Source organism: Diospyros lotus, chromosome 13 (assembly GCF_014633365.1).
Source record: "Diospyros lotus cultivar Yz01 chromosome 13, ASM1463336v1, whole genome shotgun sequence".
Lineage (NCBI taxonomy): Eukaryota > Viridiplantae > Streptophyta > Magnoliopsida > Ericales > Ebenaceae > Diospyros > Diospyros lotus.
This window is the reverse complement of record NC_068350.1, coordinates 1,668,074-1,692,191: the sequence shown is the minus strand read 5'-3', so window position 1 is coordinate 1,692,191 and position 24,118 is coordinate 1,668,074. Positions and strand designations below refer to the sequence as shown.

Sequence of the window (24,118 nt, the reverse complement as noted above, 5' to 3'; positions counted from 1 at the left end):
TTTTATCTTGGGATTTGGCCAATCCCAAGATAAAATTATAAAAAAGAAAAGATGATAAAAATAATGGTTCAAATGGCAATTTATGATCACAGTGAAAGAGGAGGAATCATTACGAGTAAGAACATAGTTCAAATGTCATCTAGCTGCAGAAAGGGTCCTTCAAATGAGTTACAGAAAAATATACAGACAGCAAATCCTCCTAAGATTATGAAAAACAAACTAGTCAATAAGAAAGCTACAGGAAACAAAGGAAGTACTTTCACTTCCAACCGGCTACCCATATGCCCCCCTTCAGCCAGTTACATAAAAATTTAAAAATTGATTATGATCCTACATTAGGCAATTCATGACACAGAAGATAGTGAAAACTGAAAATTATACAATTTGAACAAACAAAAACCAACATATACATTTTAACACAAGTTTGTCGACCTTATAGATTGTAACTAAAATTCAATAAGCTATGCTAAAAATCATAGCTAGAAAGAAAATTAGTTTGACTAATCAGTTTCTAAGTTCACTTAGCAGACTTAGCAGTTCACAGCCAAATAAAAACAGGGAAAGACAAAAGGATGAAAATTGAAGCTTACATTTCACACTGATTAAGGAGTACCAGTTTGTTTGGGACACAGGTCTTCCCATTTGACTTGCAAACAGAATCACAGGACTCTCCTTGTCTTTCTCAAATTCAAAGCACGAACATAAGATCAGCTGAAGATTGAAGATGCAAGGATCAGAGAACAGAAATAGGGAGGACGGCTAACCTTCCAATAACAATACTGATGCCAGCTAGTCTTGCCTCCACAAGAGCATCAGTAGTCCCTGTCGCACCATATTCTCAAGAATTAGAATTTCAATTCTTCATAGCAGGAACTATTCAGTTGGAAGAAATAGGCCTTCATAAATAAGCAGACAAAGAGTACCGGACAAAAAGTAACATCCTACAAATAATTGCAGTGATTTCCTCATTGCAAGGTCTGAATGTTACCGTTACCCTCATGACTGAACTCCCCAAAAGTTTATAAATGGAAGAAACAAATTATGTTCCCATATAAGCTCATTGTTCACCTGCAGTTTTAAGTTTGGTACTGATGAACTTTGAGCTCTGAGTGCAATTAAACTGCACAAGACATGGTCCCCAGTTTGAAACCCTCTTGACACTTATGTTTGTGAAATATACAGAACTGAGAGAAAATAAGAGGGTAAAAAGATTTTGGAGGAAAAACTAATTCAATTATACTGAGCTAAAGTTATGGGCATTTATACTAAACTACCGTAACTGCTATGTACAAGTTATCTAAGCTAGATACAAGGTACAACTAATATATACAGACCACCTAATACAATCAAACTAATATGAATTCTCAACAATGTTGATGCATTGGCTTGTGTTGGGCCATAAAGAGAGCCTCAAACAGACTTTCATAAACTATGGACCACTATATAAGGTGGTCTAACATGTGCAAAAATCGATACCACACCAACAAGGATTCATTTTTGTTGAAGTTTATGACAAGAGAAGTTTAACAGGTAAGCCAATAATGTGAACTGAGGCAGTGAATAAATCATGACAGCCAATGACTATAAGAAGAAGATTGTGGAGCTAGATGTAGGAGATGAAATCAATATGGTTAAAGCCCAAGTAGGTGGCTTCAAGGTTTTGCTTAATTAACTTAAGTAAGCTACTAATTTTCTGTCTTTACTGGACATGCATGATCAACTATGATTGCTCCCATTACCATCTCTTTTATCAAACCATGTACAAATTCCTACTCATTTTTTCATACAAAATAATGCTCTTAAAATTTACACTTGCACAGTCACTCAAATGTTCAATATTGCTGTTTTATGTAATTTCCAATTTGCCAATCCATAAAAACAAACACAGTTGTAGTTCTACATTGTTTGTGGCAATTTCGGGGGGAGGGGGGGGGGGGGGGTGTTGGGAATTGGCTTAGCGCATGTCCTGCAAACACACTATTTATTTGCAAAATATTTGAGGTACGGGAAACTAAAGCAAAGGAAATACAATTGGATCATGAGCCAAGGTACAACTCACCACTTCAGAGAGGCTGCTAAGAGCAGGCAAGGTGCATATTCCTGCCTACAATTTTCTTATTAATCAGATTTTGACTATAGGCATTGTTTTAACAGCCGTGGGTTAATTTTAAAGTAGGAAAGATGTACTGGAACAGAATTTGCACTATTCTATACTGCAAAAAGTAGCTCAAGGGGTTACCCCAACACCACAAGAGCATAAAATAAGTATAGGATATTCACATACTTTGTGAGAATCAGCAATTTCTCCTAGTAGCTTCAACACCCATTTAGAGTTAATAGTCTGTGTTGGCAGTTTAACTCCCGGATATCAATCTACATGGAATTCAACAAGAATAGCAACCACTGCTGGAGGGACTCAACTGGATTACAGGGTAGGCAGCATCTTATCATCTTTCATTGACTACAAAACCTCCTTTTCCCAGCAACAAAGGATGGGTCTCTTGATATTTCTTTAATGCGGGTTCGCACATAAGCTTATATTGGTTGACTAATTTACTTTATTCTATGCAGCTATGAGCAGTTAGCTCAGTTTCACTAGTACAGGAATAACTAGTAGACACAGCATTGAAACTCTCATTCTGTAAAACATTTTAAAATAAAGTTGTAGTACTACAGAACAGGAAGTTTGTCCATGCAAATATTACCTTAGGCATATAAACTTAACGAAGTTAAGTATAATGTTAATTCAATACAAAAACAAATGCCATTTCATCGAAGCGAAGAGGTACTCTAGCAACTCCCTCCTACACTGCATATCAATTTGATTCATCAGCCAATAATTTTTACCTAAAACAAAATGAGAACTATTTTGATCCAAATCAGGAAATTTTGGAGCTAGCTTACTTTCAGAGAAAAGGAAAACAAGAATCTATATGTTGTACCATTAAATAAAAGGGCAAATAGCAAAAAAAGCCCAAACCTTTTCGCAAATTTGCAACTTTATCCAATTGTTTCAATTTTGGCAATTATATCCCAATTGGTTCAATTTGGTACAATTTTATCCAACACCTAAAATTTGATTTAGAAGCCGTGTGTCAATGCTAACGTGGCATGTCAATTGTCATTTCATAATAATATTTGTGAGACCCACATCTACATATAAGTAAAAAAAAAGGAATGTGAATAGTCGACATAGCTGACTGTCATCGACCACCTCCTTGCTTGTTGTCGTCGACTACCGTTACAGCTTCTCATAGTCACCATCGACTATTCACATTCTTCGATTGTCGACTTACTCCCGACAACCAAATGTCAGCCTCTACAATTGATCCACCATCGTTGACGATTCCTCCATTTTCTACTTCTTCTTCTGTTGTCTGCAACTGTCTTTTGCCCATCAACTTTCACCATCATCGCTTTCCACCCTTATCTCTTCTATTCTCTTATCTCTCATTTCTCTCTGTTTTTCCTTTCTTCCATTATCTCTCATATCATCGATTGTTGGCATATCTCACGACAATGGGAAGAAACCTTATCACACGCCATTGTCTCTCTCTCTCTGTTATGGGTTCAATTTGAACCTAGATTCAATCTGGGTTTGAATTGAATCTAGGTTGTCGGCATATCTCACGATGATGGTAGATGTTGATCGGCGAAAGACTGAATCCATAGGGTTTCTCATCATCGAAGAAGGTGAACAGTCAACGGAAGAAAGGAAAAGATGAACCCATAATAGAGAGAGAGACAGGGGACGAAAGGTGAATAGTTGACGGAGAAGGTGAATAGTCGACAGAAGTAGATGGGTTCCATTATCTCTCATATCACCAAAGAAGGCGAACAGTCGACAATGCCTACGAGAAGCTCTGATGGTGGTAGATGGTGACAGGCAAGGAGGTTGCTGACAACAGTCAGCTACATCGACTGTTCACATTTTTTTTTTCTTTTTTCTTTTTTTTTTTCTTACTTATGTGTATATGTGGGTCCCACAAATATTATTATTAAATAACACCTGACATGCCACATCAGCATTAACATACACCTTCTAAATCAATTTCAAGTGTTAGATAAAATTGCACGCAATTGAGACAATTGGGATATAATTGCCAAAATTGAAACGATCGGATAAAATTGCAAATTTGTAAAAAGGTTTTGGTTTTTTTTATATTTGCCCTAAATAAAAAGGGCGTATCTTAGGATCAAATCTTGAAAAATGTAAGAAAGTATTGTAATATGGAGAACAACAATTCCAACTTTATTTCTTCTTGCATCCAAAGATACAAAATTCAGTCTAATAGGTAAAAGGTAAATATATAGAAGTTAAGTTTGCAGTAAATTTTCACACATTTTTCCATCCAATTGTATTATTGAATCTATCACCAAACAAAACAGGAATCACCAATATTAAATGGTTCATATTTTTTACAACCAAAAAACATTTCATTCTTGCCATAATTGTTGCATGCTCACCTGATGAATTTGAAGGAATAGAAAAGCAGTGATGGAAGTCACTAAGGTAAGCATTTTCATGAACCTGAAATATTAAAAAGGCCAAAAATAAATTATAACTGCAGTATAAAATCCAGTATGTGGGTTTGTGAAATAGTTTCCAGCATTTCAAAAGGGTGCATCACAGAACATAGAAATGATATTAGATGCAAAGAAAACTTTTAAGTTCAATATATGATGCTGATCTTTATAAAAAATCAGAATCTGCATGAAGACTACTGAGAAACAAACCAGTTTCACGTCTGTGAGAGCCTGATGACTTATTTAAAATTTATTTCTAATTAGGAAAGCCCTAGGGAAAAAACCAGGCAATAAAGTGAAACAAAGGCTGTATACTGCTACCATAAAGCAAGGAGCTTTAGCTCAAAAGTTGTCTTCCTTTCCTGTTTTCAAATGTGTACACATGAATATTTTTAATAAAAGGCTTTCCCACTTCAGGATGACACATCTCTAGTGGATACAGGCATGAAAGAAACCCGTTGTTAACATGCATGCAGGATTTTTATGTTCCCATGCATAGACAGACACAAACCACAGCCCCCCCCAAAAAAAAAAAAAAAATCACAAAAACAAAGAAAAAATTGAACTGTACAAGTCACATGAACTTGGAGGTCTCTGCATTTGAACTCTCACTGGTTTCCTGTCTCATTCTCAGTGACTCATTGGGGTTTCTCCTTTCAATCCTTTGTCTCCTCTGCTTTATTTGAAAATTATAAGTGACATATATCCACTCTAGGTTTTTGGGGAAGCAGAAAATACCATACTGCAGCATGACCAAAAAAACAAAAGAAAAAAAAGAATTAATAAAAGGGTTAGTAGCTCCTCCAAATATATGCTAACCTACTTCTCTTAAAACGCTCTTCTTTTTTCAAGGTACCAAAAACCCCATCCCCCCCCCCCCCCCCCCCACCCAAAGGGGGGCAAAAAAAAGAAAGAAAAAAGTAAGAAGGCCGGTGGCCATAATGCAGTAAGATATAAACAATCCCCAAGAAACCTTATGTTGAAATTTGACTATATCTAAATGCTCTGCACTACTTTGTTCAGAAAATAAAAAATACTGACTTGCCATTTAGTTAAATTGTATTACTTGACTTATTGAAAAAACTAGCTTAAGCTAATTTAATAAATTGATTAAATTAATCCTAAAACCTACACCAACTAAGCCATATGCAGACCAGCTACATTTTAAATCTGAACATAACTTAACAAATGACTAGTTGAAGAAATGGAACTATAAAAAAGAAAAAAGCAAGATGATACCCTTGTTTACATGACACATATTCAACCTTAAATAATAAAATGTCTAACTAGTTCAAAAGCAACAACAAACAATAATAAATAATTCAAAGTATGATTTTCATGTCATGCTCTGCAAGTTGAGAAAGGTCAATAATCATCTTGGGGAGATAGAACGAAGTTGAACCTAGAGATCATTACATACCACACTCTCTGAATTGTGGCGACACCTCCCAGCACAAAAGTCAAAAACACTTGAGTAGGTGCCTGGAAAAGGATCAAGAACATTTATCTCATCAACAAATTTAGATCCACTGAAAATTTGTCATGTGAAGTCTTAACAAAGAAAAATGATATAGTGACTTTTCTTTTGGCTGGTTCTTATTTGGTTCTAAGTACTTGACCTCAAAATTCACCTAACTTATAAAAAAAATTTAATATTAAATAAAAAAACTTCATAAACCTATTAATGTGTTCGTGTATATTAATATAATAAAGTGGAAATTTACCTGCTGTTGCTTGATTAGCTATCTTCACCTTCAGTGTCAGTGCCTTCTGAGTCTGGTAAAAGCAGTAGTTTTCATTTTGAAGACTTGTTTGATGATTTCAAAATACAAAGAAAATGTTTTAACGTTAACATAATTATAGTAAAAAAACTAGGTAACTTGTTATACAATACTTTTGCAGGGTTCTGGCAGCATGACACACAAAATTCATATGAACTGCAGCACCGTGTAACAAGGTTGCATCCACTGCATGAATCAAGAAAGATGTTGGTAATCTGCACCACATTTCAGCTGATGTGATATTTCAAACTGCCAAATCAAAGATAACTCACTGACAAGCAAATTGCTCTCCACTTTCAGGGCAGCAACGAGACTCCGGGTCAACTGATAGCGCATTACATACATTACCTGCAACTTAAAGTCCTTTAGGAGACGTGCAACATTGGCAAATAATAAAACAAACTAGAATCCTAAACTTCTGAATACTTTTTGAAATAAAAAAAAAAAGTTGCAACATAACTCAATCAAGCTAAACAAAGATATGTAGCCAAGGCTTCAAGACAAATCCAGGAGCAATAACAGTTGTAGCAACACCTAGAACAAGTAACTTGCATCTTAAGAATTCTGGAGAAGCAATTATTAATCAAGCAACCAAATTATTGACCCAGGTAAAAAATTGAAAAGATCTATAATAGGGGAAAAGCTATTAAAATACAAGAAAATTATAGAAATAAGTGGGAGAGCTATTGAAAGACCAAGAGATTGATCTTATAATCCCTGATGTTATCCTAGGACTATGCGGAATGACCCTTGGATGATATATGCCTCTCTCAACATTCTCAAATCCACCCAGCAATAATAGGAATTGAAACAGAAATTATAAGCAATCAAAAACAGAATGAAAATAAGAACAAGAAACAATCAAACCACAAGCAATAGGCGCAGATTTATCCTGGTTCGGTTTCCTTTGAGGAAACCTACATCCAGCCTTCAAAGAGCCCTCCTAGCAGTCTTATTAAGGAGAAGAAAGACCAGTACAGTAGCAAGATCTCTCCCCTATTCCCGAGTACAAAAACAACAACTTCTCTCCCAAGATTACAAAGCTAAAAAACAGAACTCTAGCCTTCCTCTCAAAGAATACAATGCACTCGCTACAATAGAAGAGAATAGAATGGCCACACACACCCCCTAGTACTCTATTTATAGAGTTGGCAATTATCTCTAGAGAAGACATTAGATATTTACAGTTTAACCCCCCCCCCCCAATTTTCATTAATTACAGTTTGGGATATAAACTTCTATCTAATTCTTCAATGGCCCTCTAGCACACTACCATCACTCACTGCTTTCACTTTTCTTCTTCTTATACCATATACTCGAGACAATATTTCAACACTTGAAGTAGCTAAGGTATTTCAATCTCTTAAAAGAGTACCTAACTATCACTTCCTTCTCATGTTAACTTTTAGTCTCTTAACTTCCTCACTAATAATAATGAGAACTTGAGAAGGTAAGGTAGTAAGGTACATCTAGAAAAGTAGGAAATACGGTGAAAGCACCTTTAGGGCGCTATGACATTATGCTGCTTGAGGCACTAGGCACTCAAAAAAGTGCTCACCCAAGTGAAGCAAGGTGCTTAAAGTGATAATAATAATAATAATAATTGACATGAAAAGATTGTCATATGTGCCATGTTTGCATGTTGTACAAGTTGGTTTCATAATATCAACTATATTATGTAACACGATCATATTAATTATCTTCATTTACCACCATTTCATTAAACTTTTTGTTATGAAGATGGTGTTGGAACTTTTTTTTTTTTTTTTTGGTTAACGCACCATCACGAGCGACACCTGCTGCTCAGCCCCACAATACCAACAGAAGATGTAAATCAAGGAACCCGGCAACCAGTCCGACCCCTAGCCTTTTCCACAAACGTGAGGGTGGTGTGGCAGTCTTTCAACGTTCAAGGTCGCCCAGGCTACTAGGCATTTTTCCCTCCCCTGGCCAGGGCTTGAACAAGGAACCTGAAGGCCCAGAGAGCAACACCCCAGCGCATTCTTCCTTTGCCAGTTGATCTAGGCTCTAGGGGCGGTGGTGTTGGAACTTTATTTCATCATTCCCTTGCTAGAAGGTTGCACCAAGAAGAGCATCTAGTGTAAAAAAATTTCCACATTGTTCTTTTGCATAAATCTTGTATTACAATATGACTTTTAGAAATTAGTTAACATTATGAATGCTTTGTCACTGACCCTAACTTAGGGTAAGGTGTAGTTGATGGTGATGAATGATGATGAAAAGATTATTATAGAACGTATATAAGACTTCTAAACTACTCTCAAATATAAATTCTATTAATAATGCTTAAGCAAATAACTTTGGAATCTTCCAAAAAATGGGCAATCTTCAAAGAAACATCTTTGGGATCTTGCAAAAAATTATACATCCAAATTGGATCTTTTTTTCCCCCTTCCACTTAATGAAAAACAGTCAGAGGCAATTTGTTGTAGCTGTAATAACAATGCTAAAGAACAAAAATGTAATATATTATAAAGCAAATAAAGAATATATAGAAACTAACTTAATTGTCTAATATAATAATAATAACAATCAATAGCCCAATTAGCCCAAAGCAAGCAACATATTCTAGAATTTCAGAGAAAAGAAACATAGAGATTGGTTGTCAATCACATCACTAAGCCACAAATACTAGAATAGAGAGAGAATAAGATAAGGATGGCTATCAGAGTAGCAACCTAGAAGACTAACACATGCCATCATGCACTATGGGTTCATTAGTGAGTAACTCCACTCGCCAAAACCCCTTAGCCCATGACAGCTCTAGCTGACCTTCGGTAACTCCTTTCTGAATTGCCTTCTTGTGATCTATATGTCATGGTAATTTCTCTAGCTATAAAAGAAGAGAGAAGAGATTGAGCAGGCAACTTTGGGTGATCGCTTAAGCAATAGCAACAACTAAGCAATAATCTCCTTTCTTTTCCAATCTGTTTCTATTTTCCTCTTTGTTTTCATCTTATAAGTGCCTTTTTCATGCCCCTTTTGATTTTTAGTGCTTATTCTTCTTAACCTGTTTTCTTTATTTACGCCAAGGCAAGTGCCTTCAATGCTTCATTTGAGGCGCTTTCCTAATTGAAGCCACCTCACCTAGAGGTAGACGAGGTGCTTCCATGGAGCCTTGAGGCACCTAAGCGCCTGGCAGAGGTGTGCAATGGGCGGTTTGGAAAGTGTTTTTAAAACCAAAACCCCATGGTAGTTTGCCTACTTCCAAACCACTATATACTTAAAACCACCCAAACTATAGATTAGCAGTTTGGCCGGTTTGGGTGGTCTAGGTGGTTTCAACTATAATAATTAGCAACAACTAACAAGAAAAAGAGGAAACATAGCAATAGTAAAGACATTTTTTTATTTTTGTTTTTAAAATAAAAAACTTTAAAAAAAAAAAAAACTTGGAGTTGTCAATTAAACTAACCCACTCAAGTTACCAATCAGTATAGCTGAGATGGAGGTAAAAAAGTTGATAGCATTTTCCAAAGGCTTTAGTCCAAATTATTAAACCAAAAATTGTGAATTTATTACTTTACTTGACAATCAATTAAAGTTCATAGTTTTATGACTAAATAGAAAACTTAAACCCTAAACAATCTTAGCTTCATTTGGACTGGCAGTTTACTAATGCCCAAAACCCATGCCAAACCACTTTAGGTGGTTTTTAAACTTGTCAAAACCACTTCTTTTGTGAGATTACAGTTTGATGGTTTGGTGCGGCCAGTTTAAGTGGTATGATTTTTCCTTACCCCCTAGTGCCTAGGCAAGTGTGGCGCTCACCTTTGACAACAGTGGGAGACTGACCCTTCTTTCTTATTCTTTCCCATTGACTTTGAAAATAGGATGAAGAAGTCCGTATATACAAATGTTCTGCAATACCCTTGTGTAAATTAATTAATCACTAACATCCTTTATAGTTTATATAAAATGCAATAAAAATAATTGAACTCCATCTTAACCATGACCACTGGTGGTGAAGTGCTAAAATAACCTCCCTTGCAACCAGGATTCCAGGAATAAAACTGTTAAGACCCAAGGGTTTTCTAGGGTTTGAATAGGAATTTAGAAGAAGAACAGAATGGGGAGGGAAACAGAACAGAAAGAGGGAGAACGAGAGAGAGAAAAGAATAGAGAGAGATGTATGGAGAATTGGAGAAAAATAGACTAGAGAGAGAGAATATGGAAAACATTCGTGTATTATTCGATAATCCCTTCAGCTATTACACAAACCTTCTTATAGGCTCTCTCCTAACTCCCTAACAATCATTCAGCTAACTCCTAACCACCTAACCACTTACAACACAACCCTTTGTTAGTTATAGCCCCATTTGTCCCTTATACCCCTAGGTTCCTAACAAAAACCTCTTGAGAGACAGATAATCTTGCACATAGAATCTGTGTGCTACTTGGCCTGTATGGTTTGTATGTTATTATGAGTGTTTTATGAGTTTTGCTTACTGCAAACATAAAAGGCAGTGACTATAGGTTCCCACTATCATAAAATAATAATAATAACATTAAACCACATTTCAAGCAAGTTTAATAAAATTTTCAGATTTTACATTTTACTTGCAGAATTCCCTTGAGCTCCAATAACAATTCCACAATTTTCTTTTACTGAAAATATCTATATTTTGAGGATACCATGTTCAATCCCCAATTAATGCATATGATACTTTACAAGGCAATACTCTCTGGAAAGTTCCACTAAAAAATGATCTCAATCAATTCCATTGGCTCCACTATGTTATACTAGTCTTACTAGGGAATGACAATGCCCTAGCAAATTACAAATTGGGATGCGCATTCCAAAATAGAGCTCTTTCATTTCTAAACCGATGTATTTTGCAGAGAGATCCAAGATTTTTCATATTTATTTCCTTCAAGGTTTTGTCACAAGCAGAAAAGTACCAAACATAATAAACTGAAATCTCAAGTGGATTTTGCAGGATAAAATATATAAATTGGCCATCACGTTTCAACAAAATGTGCTATTGTATAATTAGTTTGAAAGAAGAATAGTCTGTATCACATTATTTAATGCCTTCTTATTAATTAAAAAAAAACCTATATCATGTCTACCCGTACAATTACACATTGTAAAATGTGTGGCACACCATGTTCTTGTTCCACATTGTTAACTAATCATCCTCCAGGTGGTAACCAATCAAACCAAAAACAACTGCCTTGTTAAAATAGCAATTCCTTGCTAATGTAAACAATATGTATGAATTTCATGTACTATCTTAATATCATAGAAGCATAAGAAAGCATTTTTGCTTCTATGAGTAAAGTAGAAGCATCAAAAAGCATGAGAAAGGACAACGCAAACCATGGTATGAAAGTAAAAGGCATACCATTATTATCAGATAGCAAGTATCTTCCTTGAGCTGTAGTTCTACAAATGCGTTTGTCTTTTGCGTCCTTCCTACAAAAAAGACAAATAAATCTGTCAGGAAAGGACTCCAAAATCCTTCTCTTCAATCTTATTTACCTCGCCGGAGGTTTCCTTGATTTATACACCAGCTTTCTTTATAGAATAGGAAGTTGCTAAAACATTTTAAGAAAGATTCTAAACCTAGATTAGGAAACCTATACAATATTTAGGATACAATAACTTATAAAAATAAACATCAATCAATCTAAATCTAAAAGATACATTCCATAAATAAATACACCAATCCTATCTTGTTCCATATCTTGTTCCGAGAATGGGAATGAGATTAGGAATCCTTGTTGTTGACACTCTCCCTCAAGATTGGGAGTGGATATCCTACATCCCAATCTTACCTATCATCCTTTTGAACATAGCTGCTAGAAGCCCCTTGGTTAGCATGTCTGCTAGCTGATCCCCCAAGGAGATATAGGGAGTACAAATCATCCCACTGTCTAACTTCTCTTTTATAAAATGCCTATCCACTTCAACATGCTTTGTTCTATCATGTTGAACTGGATTATGTGTGATACTAATTGCTGACTTGTTATCACAATAAAGTCTCATAGGTTTTGTCCATTTGATCTTGATATCCTCCAATAATATCTTTAACCACAATAACTCACACATACCTAGGGTCATGGATCCAAAACTCAACCTCTGTACTTGACCGGTCAACTACATTCTGTTTCTTGCTTCTCCATGTTACTATGTTACCCCCCTAATAAGGTACAATAGCTAGATTTTGATCTTCTATCCACCATTGATCCTGCATAATTAGCATCTATGTAGGCTTCTAATAGCATGGCCTTACCTTTCTTGAACAAAATGCCTTTCCCAGGTGTTCCCTTCAAATAGTGTAGAACCCTATAGATAGCCTTGAGATGAGGTTCCCTCGGGTTATGCATGAATTAGCTGACCATTCCTACTGCTTAGGCTATGTTTGGCCGAGTATGAGCTAAGTATATCAACTTCCCAACCAATCTTTGGTAAGCCTCTTTGTCAATCATATCATCCTACATTGCCTCTCCTAGCTTGTGGTTCAGATCAATGGGAGTTTCCGCTGCTTTGCAACCTAACAGCCCTGTTTCACTTAGGAGATCCACTACATACTTCCGTTGAGAGATAAAAATACCTTCTTTTGAATGAACCACTTCTATTCCCAAAAAGTATTTCAGCCTTCCCAAGTCTTTAATCTCAAATTCTTTCATCAAACATTCTCTTAGCTTATCCATTCCTTCCTTATTGTTTCCAGCGACCACTATGTCATCCATGTAAACAATCAGCACTGTCACTCCCCTTGTGGCCGAGTGATGGATGAAAAATGTGTGATCTCCTAGGCTTTGCCGGTACCCAATATTAAGCAGCACACCTGTAAACCTGCCAAACCAAGCCTCGGGTGACTGTTTCAAGCCATACAAGGTTTTCTTCAGTTTACACACTACAGGCTCCTTTGTAGTTGCATAATACCCTAGTGCCACGTCCATGTATATTTCCTCCTCGAGAATCCCATGCAAAAACACATTCTTTATATCAAATTGATGTAAAGACCAATATAGGTTAGCTGCTAAGGAGAGAATCACCCTTATTGTGTTTAACTTAGCTACTGGAACAAAGGTGTCCAAGTAATCCACTCCATATACCCTGTGTATCCCTTGGCCACCAATCTTGCCTTGTATCGATCTAAGGACCCATCATATTTTTATTTAACAGTATACACCCATTTACACCCCACGGGATGCTTTCCCTTAGGCAAGGGCACCAAATCCCACGCTTGATTCTTGTTAAGGGCAGCCATCTCGGCTTCCATAGCATCCTTCCAATGTTTATTCCCTATAGCTTCAGAAAAAAAAATTTGGAATGGGAATGGTATGAAAGATGGTAAGAAAGGCCTTGTGAGCATATGAGAGCTTAGAATATGAGAGAAATAGGTGTAGGGCATGTTTAGTGCATGTTCTAGTCCCTTTCCAAAGAACAATAGGCCAATCAAGATCACTCTTAGATGTATCTATAGTAGGAATGGATTCAATAGACCTCACAGGATTATCAGAGGATTTTGAGGAATCAGTGATGGAATTACTTGGAGTTGGCTTTGGAAAAATGATTGAATTGTCAGTGTCTCTCTTGTCTGTAATTGGATTAGAACCAGTAGTGGATGCGAAGGCTTGCATAGGGCTAGGTTTCAGTCTCTGCCTCCTTGAATATACCTACAATGATTTAGGAGTATCAAGGGAATTTTCCCTTGATGACAGACCTATAGGGTCCTTCAAATTAGCAAATGATTGAGGAGATGATAACATGTCTTGGGTTGAGAGAATGAGAGGATACTCCTCATTAGACAGATGTATATCCTGTCCCCGGGCAGTGGATTGTTTAAAGTAGGGCTCATTCTTAGCAAAGGTCACATCTGCAGACACAAAGGACTTTTTTGTAAGAGGATGATAATACCTATACCCCTTTTGAGTTGAAGAATACCTGATGAACACACATTTTAGGGCACAAGGATCTAGTTTCCCTCTGTTGACTGTAAGAATATAGACATAGGTTGTGCACCCAAAAATCCTAGGCTGCCAATGACTAGTCACATGAAAATCAAGAAAATAGCTGGCCAACAACTAGATTGGACTACGAAATGCTAGAGTTTTTGATGAAAGTCTATTGATGAGAGAAGTGGTTAACAATTGCTTCACCCCAATAGTGATGGAAGAGAAGAGCTCTAATTATAGCCAATAGATGTCCATTTTCCTTCTCTGTCACCCCATTCTGTTGAGGAGTGTAGGGGCAAGAGGATTCATGTATGACACATTTTTGTTGAAAAAACATTAACAGGGACTGATTAAAGAAATCTTTAGTATTATCAGACCGAAACCGTTTTATCCTTATTCCAAACAGTGTTATTAAAGGCGCGCCTAGGCTCAAGGTGCACCCTGGGCGCGGGGGCAGACCCACAAGGCACGCCTTGGACTTTTTAACTGTTTTTTTAAGGTTTTTATTTGACTGTTTGTTACTTTATTTAATTTTTTACTGTTTAAGGTTTAAATTTATTGCTTCAACTACAAATTTGATAATAAGTAAAAAGGCTATTACTTCAAATGCTCCAATTGAATTTGAATTAGATGAAGATGGATAGGAGAATTGAACAAATTCAAGGCATGCAATAACAAAATGTAACATTAAGTCACCAAAATAGCACCCTTATACTTGCAACCATCTTTTTTAGGCTTCTATATATCATCAATGATCTCCAGATGCAAGAAGTCGACAAAAAAGGAAAAAGAAAATTATATTTTCATAGGCCCAAGTTAAATAGTGGTTTTTCCTTAGTTTCATATCTTCTTTGATTGTGTTTTATTTACTTCAACAATGTTTCGTTAAAGCTGTTCAAGTTTCCATTTTCTTTAAGATTATATTATTCTAGTAATAAAAAGTCAAACTACACTCAATATCCAATTATCAATATTCTATTGGCGTGATCATATTTATAGACACCACAGAGGCTAAGTTTTCATTATACAAAGAAAGATGCAAATTCAAGTCTAGTATATTACCTACCAAAAAAATGTATGAAACTATTATCACACTTCTAAATCATAGAAATCATCCAACAAGAGGAGTAGATGATGTGGAAGAAGATATTAGAGATGATGCTTTTAATGATGAAAATATAGAAATGTTTAATCTTGATGATGAGGATGATTTTTAGATTATTTAAAATGCATAATTAGTTAATTTTGATTAAGATTTAAGACCTATAATTTTTTAAGATTTAATTTAAGTTGACTTAAAAACTTTAGATTACATCTTTTGGCATTTTTTATTGTTCTTTTCATTAGTATATGTTGAATTTTTTAATTTCCTCAATAACATACTTGTAAATATGTTATTAGGAGTTATGACTTATTTTATACCTTATTTTTCAACTAGAATATATATTTTTCTTTTTTTTAGTAAGCATGCACCTAGTTCCATCAGGCGAGCACCTCGCCTTGCACCTTGCACCTTAGGCTCCAACACCCTTTTGCGCCTTAGTGCGCCTTAAACCTTTAATAACACTAATCCCAAATTGATTCTTTATCATGTTATAGAATATCGAAAAAAATTGACTCACTTCTGACTCTGTTTTCAGCAAATATAACCAAACAACCCTAGTACAATCATCTACAAATATGACAAACCATCTTGCCCTTGAAATGTTGGGAACATTTGATGGACCCCAAATATCACTATGCATGAGAGAGAATGGAGAATCAGATCTTTTATTTGACAAGGAGAAAGATACCCTTTTATGTTTTGCAAACTCACACATAGCACAATGAAAATCTTTAATGTTTAGATCCCTAGTTAAATCAGGAAACATCAGCTTAAGAGTATGGAAAGAGGGATGACTAAGTCTATAATGGTGCAACCATAACTGATCTGAATTGGACTGACCTAGGCATGACACCCGAGGGAGAATCCTTTGTTTGTCCTGCCCCCTAGGTTCCTCAAGATAGTAGAGTCATTCCTTAACCCTAGCAAGCCCAATCATCCTCTTCTTGCCTTGCTCCTGTATCTCACAGACATTTGAGTGAAAAAACACACTGCAATTAGTGTCCTCAATGAGTTTATAGACATATATGAGGTTAGAAAACAACTTAGGGACATGAAGAACATTTTTCAAAGTGAGATATTTATTAAGAAAAATATCCCCTTGACCAGTGACAATGGTGAGAGAACCATCTGCCATTGTAATTTTTCTTGAACTAGGACATGGACAATAGGAAACAAACAGGTGTGGAAAAGAGGTCATATGATCCAAGGCACCAGAATCTAGAAGCCAGGATTTCTGGTGCCTAATTTCTGAAGCTTGTAGAGAATAGGAAGAAGAAAAATTACCAGTGATAGCAAGAAAGCAAGTACCCTTGTCAGTCTTCTTGTCGAGGGATCCCAAAAAACTTCTTAGCCGTTCAATCTCTGACTTATTGAGATCCAAGACTTCTTCTTGTTCTAGATTTCTTGGTTTAGATGGTTGACAATTTGCCATATATACCTGTCCCTAACTCCTCACTGGTCCTCCCTTAGTGGTTTCCTATGTAGCTTCCAACATTTTTCTATGGTGTTCCTAGATTTTTTTGCAGAAAGTGCACCACAAGGAATCCCTATCCATAGGTTTCTTTTCTTCTCTAGCCCCTCTATTATGAGCCTTCAAAGAGACTAAGGCAGAGCTTTCTCCAGAAGGGGTTTCTAGCATGACACCCCTTCTTGCTTCATCTACTCTAATCAAAGAAATTACTTCATTCAAGGAAGGAAATCCTCCTTACCAAGGATTTGTACCCTTACTGCATCAAATTTGATGTTGAGACCTGCTAGAAAATTGTATGTCCTTTCTTTTTCAACAAATCGCTTGTGCAGTGTTGCATCCTCACTGCACTTCATCTTCAAGCACTGGTAATGATCTAGTTCTTGCCATAATGTTTGCAACAAGTTTGCATACTTAGTAACGGTCCTTGTTCCTTGCTTGGTTGCCGCCACCTTAGCTCTTATTTCATAGATCTCAGCTGCATCACAGACTTTAGAGTAGGTGAGACCTATTGCGTCCCAAATATCCTTGGGAGTTGTTAAGAACATGATTGTGTCGCTGATCATTGGAATCATCGAGTTCCAAAGCCAGGACATCACCAAGGAGTCTTCTTCATCCCATGCGCCAAATGCCAGGTCCTCCTCTTGAGGGCCTGTTCCCAACAGGTAGCTGAGTTTTCCTTTTCCTTTAAGAAAGGTGTGAATCAACTGTGACCACTTCAAATAGTTCTTACCATTCAACCGATAGGCTACTTGAAGGTTTTGTAATTCTCCCCCTATACTACTATTGTGAGTTCCAGCGAACGGGACTTTGGTCATACAATTGGAATCACTAGAGTCGAGTATAGGATCATGAGTAGAAGTTATGATGTCAAGGAGTTCTAGAAAAAAAGAGGATTGAAGGAAGGTTGAAAAAAACAGGCTATGACCGTCCTAAGAAAACTAGATCGGCTCTGATACCATGTCAAGAAAGGACTCCAAAATCCTTCTCTTATTTACCTCGCCGAAGGTTTCTTTGATTTATACACCAGCTTCCTTTATAGAATAGGAAGTTGCTAAAACATTTTAAGAAAGATTCTAAACCTAGATTAGGAAACCTATACAATCTTTAGGATACAATAACTTATAGAAATAAACATCAATCAATCAATCTAAATTTGAAAGATACATTCCATAAATAAATACACCAATCATATCTTGTTCCATGTCTTGTTCGGAGAATGGGAATGAGATTAGGAATCCTTGCTGTTGGCAAAATCAAAAATAAAAAAGAAGGAAAAATTAGAAAAGAGAAAGTAAGGGGTTGCCCGCTTGTGGAAAACAGACCCTGATTTCTGGAAAAAAATTACAAAAAAATGAAAAATTGAAAATCAAATTCAAAATGAGAAAATTTTCCAAATAGAAAACAGAAAACTCTATTTGTCAGTTAAATTAATATATCAAAAATATTATTCTTGCAAAATTTTTAGAAGTGTAGACAAGAATTATAATTTATAATCAATTTTATTCACGATCATCTTTAATACTATAATATTAGCAATATAATGATTGTTGTATTGATGATATTGATTTTATAACAGTAACAATATAATCATTAAAATTTTAATGTCATAATATTATTATTGTTAATAATAACATAACATGACACTATATAATGATTAAGCACATGTTCTGTAAAACCATCTTGAACACATTTTTCAATTTTCAAGATAAGAAGATAGATTTTTAGTGTTCAACAATTTAACGTGTTTTTCAAATACTTTTTGAAATATAAAAATCAAAGATGAGGTGAAAAGGTAACGATGAAAAACTAGAAAATGTTTTTTGTACCTAAATAAACCCTAACTGATTTAAACACAAACCAAAAAATTAAGAAAAAGCATTTTTGCACCATGGAAAGAATGCAGTTTTATTTTGTAACAACACTTAGAAGAAGAGCATGATCACACACCTGAAACACAAAGTAGTAACTCCTATCCATTACAACCAACAATTAGCAATGTACAATTAATTGAGAGAAGAGAATAATCCCCGGTTTTATTTGATAGTGCTCAATATCTACATGATTAGGAGATAGAAGCCCTACCTAATGTACAAGACTACTCTATCTATAAGTACAATATCTAATCTATTTAATTTTACAACTTATCTAACAGAAATAATCAGCTAACATATAGGAGAGATATTCGGTCTTATCTCTAGCTTTGAATGATCTAAATATTTAGGAGCTGAATGATCCGAATATTTAGGAGCATTATCTCGGATTTAACTTCCTGATAATGCCACTAATTTCATTTTGATTCTCCACAACCCCCCCCCCCCCCCCCCCCTCCCCCCTCCCCCCTCAAGCTTGAGCCTAAAAAATGTTTTTCAAACCAAGGTTGGAGCTCATTTCATCAAAAATTCTTCTCAATAGAGCTTTAGTTAGGCTATCTGCCACTTGATTATTAGTAGGAGTGTAGACCAGTTGAAACACCCTTCTTCCAGCTTCTCTTTAATAAAATGTCGATCTATTTCAACATGTTTTGTTCGATCATGATGGATCGGATTCTTTGCAATGCTGATGGCAGATTGATTGTCACATAGCATTTGTACTGGTTTAGGGACAGCCACTTGTAGTTCTTGAAATATTCTCCTCAACCATATTCCTTCACAAAAAACCCTTGAGCTATAGCTCTAAATTCAGCCTCCACGCTACTCCTAGAGACCACGGACTGTGTTTTGCTGCGCAGAGTGACTAAATTCCCCCAAACAAATGAGCAATGCTCAGATGTTGACCTCCTATCACAAATTCAACCAGCCCAATCAGCATCACTATACACTTCTATTCCTCGATTGTTTGTTTTCCGGAACATCAAGCCTTTGCCAGGAGTCAATTTCAAATACTTTAAGACGCGGTAGACAACCTTCATATGGACTTCTCTAGGATCATTCATAAACTGACTAACACAACTTACTGAGAAGCTGATATCGGGTCGTGTATGGGATAAATATATTAATTTTCCCATCAATCTTTGGTATCTTCCTTTATCAACTGGAGCACACTCTTCGCCAAGATATAACTTTGTAGTTGAATCCATAGGTGTGTCAGCAAGTTTGCAACCCAACATTCCAATTTCTTTTAGTAGGTCTAGAGTGTACTTTCTTTGGGATACCAAGATGCCTTCTTTTGATCTTGCAACTTCCATAGTACCTTAGATTTCCTAGGTCCTTGATTTCAAATTCCCTTGCAAGCATTCCCTTGAGATTATTTATTTCAGACTTGTCATTTCCTATAACAATAATGTCATCCACACGTACTATAAGAATGGTCAATTTACCTCTCAATGTATGCTTGATGAACAATGTGTGATCGGCCTGACTTTGGTTGTACCCTTGTTGTTTGACTGCCCTTATAAATGGCTTGAACCAAGCTCTAGGTGATTGCTTGAGTCCATAGAGAGATCGTTTGAGTTTGCACACCTTATCTCTCGTATAATTGGTTTCAAAGCCATGAGGGATTTCCATGTAGACTTCTTCTTCTAGAGTCCCATTTAAAAATGCATTCTTCACATCTAGTTGGTGAAGAGGCCAATCTAGATTTGCAACTAGAGACAATAGGATTTGGATGGTATTCAACTTTGCCACCAGGGAAAAACTCTCTTCGTAATCAATACCATAGGATTGAGTGAACCCTTTTGCTACTAGTCGAGCTTTGAACCAGTCAATTTGCCCATCTTCCCTATACTTAACTGTAAATATCTATTTGCAACCGACAAGTTGCTTTCCAGGAGGTAGTGTGGTTATCTCTCAAGTTCCATTTTTCTCTAAGGCATTCATTTCATCAACAACGGCTTGTTTCCACTATGGTTGTTGAAAGGCTTCTCTAATTGTGCTTGGCACTCGCACCTTATTCAAATTGGATAAAAATAAACAAAACTTTGATGAAAGATCCTTGCAGGATAATGTAGTTGTGTCTTGGGTGTTGAGTGCATGATCTTACTCCCTTTCATAATGCAATAGGCAAATCAATGCTTTCATCAATGGTTGTACTGTCCAAGCTTTTCAACACTGTCACTTAGGAGAATATTCAGGTTAGTATCTTGGTCAATACGAGAGCAGGAGTGGTGTTTTCTCTCCTGTTGAGACTTCCTCCGAGAATAAACCTAAAATTCTTTGGTAGGAAAAGGTTGAGGACTGATGAAAGGACTTGTAGGAGCAAGGTCAAATTGGTTAGGTTGATGATGGTTAGGTTTTGGTTGCATAGGTTCAAGCTGCATAGGAATGCATAGGATCAGTGTGTTGTTGATGGTTAGGCTCTAGTTGCATAGCTTTAGGTTGCATAGGATTAGTGTGTTGCAGAATTTGAGGGCTTAGGCTTGCAAGAGTTTCCCAAAACTGATATTCTTGAGAATTGCAGGAATGGATCTCCCCCTGAATATTAGTTTGGGGATAATAGGGTTGGTTTTCAAAGAAGGTTACATCCATGGAGTTAAAAATTCGCTTATGCTCAAGAAAGTAGCACTTGTAACCTTTTTGATGAGGAGAATAGCCAACGAAGATGCATTTAAGGGATTTAGGGTCAAGTTTGCTTCGGAATTGTTGGTGTACATGAACAAACACAGTACATCCAAAGATTTTAAGGGGAATATGAGACAAAATCCGAGTGTGAGGATAGTATTTGAGGAGGGTGTGGCTCGGTGTTTGATGATCTAGAATCCTGAGGGCAATCTATTAATGAGGTAAGTGGCCGTGAGAATGGCTTCACCCCAAAAATGTTTTTGAACATTGGTGGAAAACAACAAGGATTGAGCCACTTCTAGTATATGCCAATTTTTTCTTTCGGCTACACCGTTTTGTTGGAGTGTATCCACACACGAACTTTGGTGTATAATGCCATGGTTTGAAAGATATGATCCAAGGATTGAAGAAAAATATTCCTTGGCATTATTGGTTCTTAGGATTTGAATTTTGGCATTGAATTGTCTTTCCACCATAGAATGAAACATTTGAAAGATAGGGCCAACTTTTAATTTTTCTTTCATAAGAAATATCCATGTAAGTCGAGTATGATCATCAATACATGTAACAAACCAACGAGAACCCTGTGATGTTTTTAATTCAAGAAGTCCCCCACACATCACTATGAATCAATGAAAAGGGATGTGAAGATGTATAATTTTGACTAGGATAGTTATTCCTGAGAGTATTGACAGATTTCACAATGCAATTTATGTGGATCTTGACTCTTAAACAATGATGGGAATAATTTCCTAAGATAAACAAAGTTCGGATGACCTAGTCTATAGTGCCATAACATGATTGCACTATCATAAGTAGTAGAAGAATTAGAGAAACAAACAAAAGGAATTGTTGAATAAGTGTTGGACTACGTTAGGTTGCCTCCGAAGTTGGTCTTTGTAAGAAGATAGAGCCCCAATCCTGCCTCAGCACTACCAATCATCTTCCCCGAAGTCCATTTCTGAAATTCACATATATTCTTTGAGAACTTAGCAATACAATCTAAATCAGATGTTAGTTTACTGAAAGATAATATATTGCAATTTAGATTAGGCACCAACTGATTTCAACACAATATCCTTAGAGAGAGCAATGGATCCGGTTCCCACAACCTTTGATAGTGAGCCATTTGCCACCTTTACGGTCCAATTTTTGTTACATGGTTGGAAATTGGATAGGAGATTGATTTGCCCCGTCATGTGATCCGAGACCCCTAAATCAATCACCCAAACATTGGATAAATCTCTCTTAGTGATAAAGGCATGTAGAAAAGTACCTTTGTGGGGTATAGATCCCGATACTATGGTAGAGGACTGATTGATTTGAGTCTTTCCAAACATCGTTTGCAGCCATTCCATCTGTTCCTTACTAAATAGTGTTGGTGTCATGGCTACAATGGGCTCCTCCATAGATACTAGGTTGCTCTTACTCCTCCTCTCATGTGCTGGCTTCCAATCTGGGGGTTTGTCGTGTATCTCCCAACAAGTATCCTTTGTATGTTGTACTTTGTGACAATGATCACACCATGGTTGTCAATTCCTCGGTTTGAAATTCTATGGAGTACTTCAGGTGACTAATGTTGATTGTTTCAAATTAGATGTTGCAAGTTTAAGCATGATCTTCAACATGCTTTCTTCCCTTTGAACATCGGAAAAAGCTTCTCGGATACTTGAGAGAGGTTTTGTACTGAGTATCCTTCCTCTAACATCATCTCGGTTCTTGTTCAAGCCCATTAGGAATTTATACAACCTCTTTTGTTCCACAATCTTTTTGTATAGAATCTTCTATGCACTTCCATTCAATGTTATCAAACTTATCTAGTTGCAGTCAATATTTGCTCAAGGAATTGAAATATTGAGTCACATGAGATTCACCTTGTTTGAGATCATCAAGCAAGCTTTCAATCTCAAACAATTCGGAGGTGTTTTCAACATATGAATAGGCTTCTCTAACAGCCTCAAATATCTTGGGTTGTATCATATAAAAGAAAATTCTCTTCTATATCATTCACCATAGAATTTATAAGCTAGGACATTACCATATTATTCTCAGCTTTCCAACTCCGATATATAGGATCTTCTTCCTTTGGTTTGGTTGTCGCTTCGGTCAAGTAATCGTCATTCCCCTTCCCACATATGAACATCAAGACTGATTGAGACCATTGTAGGTAGTTCTGCCCATTCAATTTATGTCCAATGACAATGAACATATTATTGTCGATGGCTCCTTGATTGTTGGTGGGTAAGGGGATAATTTTGGATGATTGAGAATTTTTGCCAACCATGTTGACGAATAGGGAAATACGAGTGGCTGAAAGAAGAAAAGCACTACGAGAGGAAAGGCAATAGTGGTTTATCAGAAGAAGCATGGGAGTGAATCAAAACTCAGCTCTAATACCATGTAGAATTAATTGAGAGAAGAGAATAATCCCCAATTTTATTTGATAGTGCTCTATATATACATGATTAGGAGATAGAAGTCCTACCTAATGTACAAGACTACTCTATCTATAAGTATAATACCTAATCTATTTAATTTTACAACTTATCTAACAAAAATAATCAACTAACATATAGTGTTGGGTTTTTTGCATGGAAGATTAGCTCTAGAAGTTGAAGAGAAGAACCTGTTAGAATGAAGATATTTTTCTGACTGTATTTTTAATTCTAAGTTAGATTAGTTAACTTAGTTATTTTATTATGAGGGGTATGTTAGTCTTTTGTATAGGCTAAGTTTTAAACCCTTGTAATTGCCGCCTCCCTATAGTTTATAAATAGGAGGCGAGAGCTTGCAGTCGGTCATAACA

The 24,118-nt window shown here is 36.3% G+C and overlaps 1 protein-coding gene across 2 annotated transcripts in view; it reads right to left on the bottom strand.

The window, feature by feature from the left end:
- LOC127788687 (uncharacterized) overlaps window positions 1-24,118 on the bottom strand; it is a 33,604-nt gene that overhangs the window by 7,437 nt on the left and 2,049 nt on the right. For both annotated transcript variants that reach the window (XM_052317258.1, XM_052317257.1), the window contains exons 2-9: window positions 11,678-11,748; window positions 6,581-6,656; window positions 6,422-6,494; window positions 6,252-6,303; window positions 5,948-6,009; window positions 4,468-4,531; window positions 765-822; window positions 591-677 (exon numbers count right to left, since the gene is read on the bottom strand). In XM_052317258.1, the coding sequence (XP_052173218.1) occupies window positions 591-677; window positions 765-822; window positions 4,468-4,531; window positions 5,948-6,009; window positions 6,252-6,303; window positions 6,422-6,494; window positions 6,581-6,656; window positions 11,678-11,748 (543 nt within the window). The remainder of the gene's footprint in view (window positions 1-590; window positions 678-764; window positions 823-4,467; window positions 4,532-5,947; window positions 6,010-6,251; window positions 6,304-6,421; window positions 6,495-6,580; window positions 6,657-11,677; window positions 11,749-24,118) is intronic.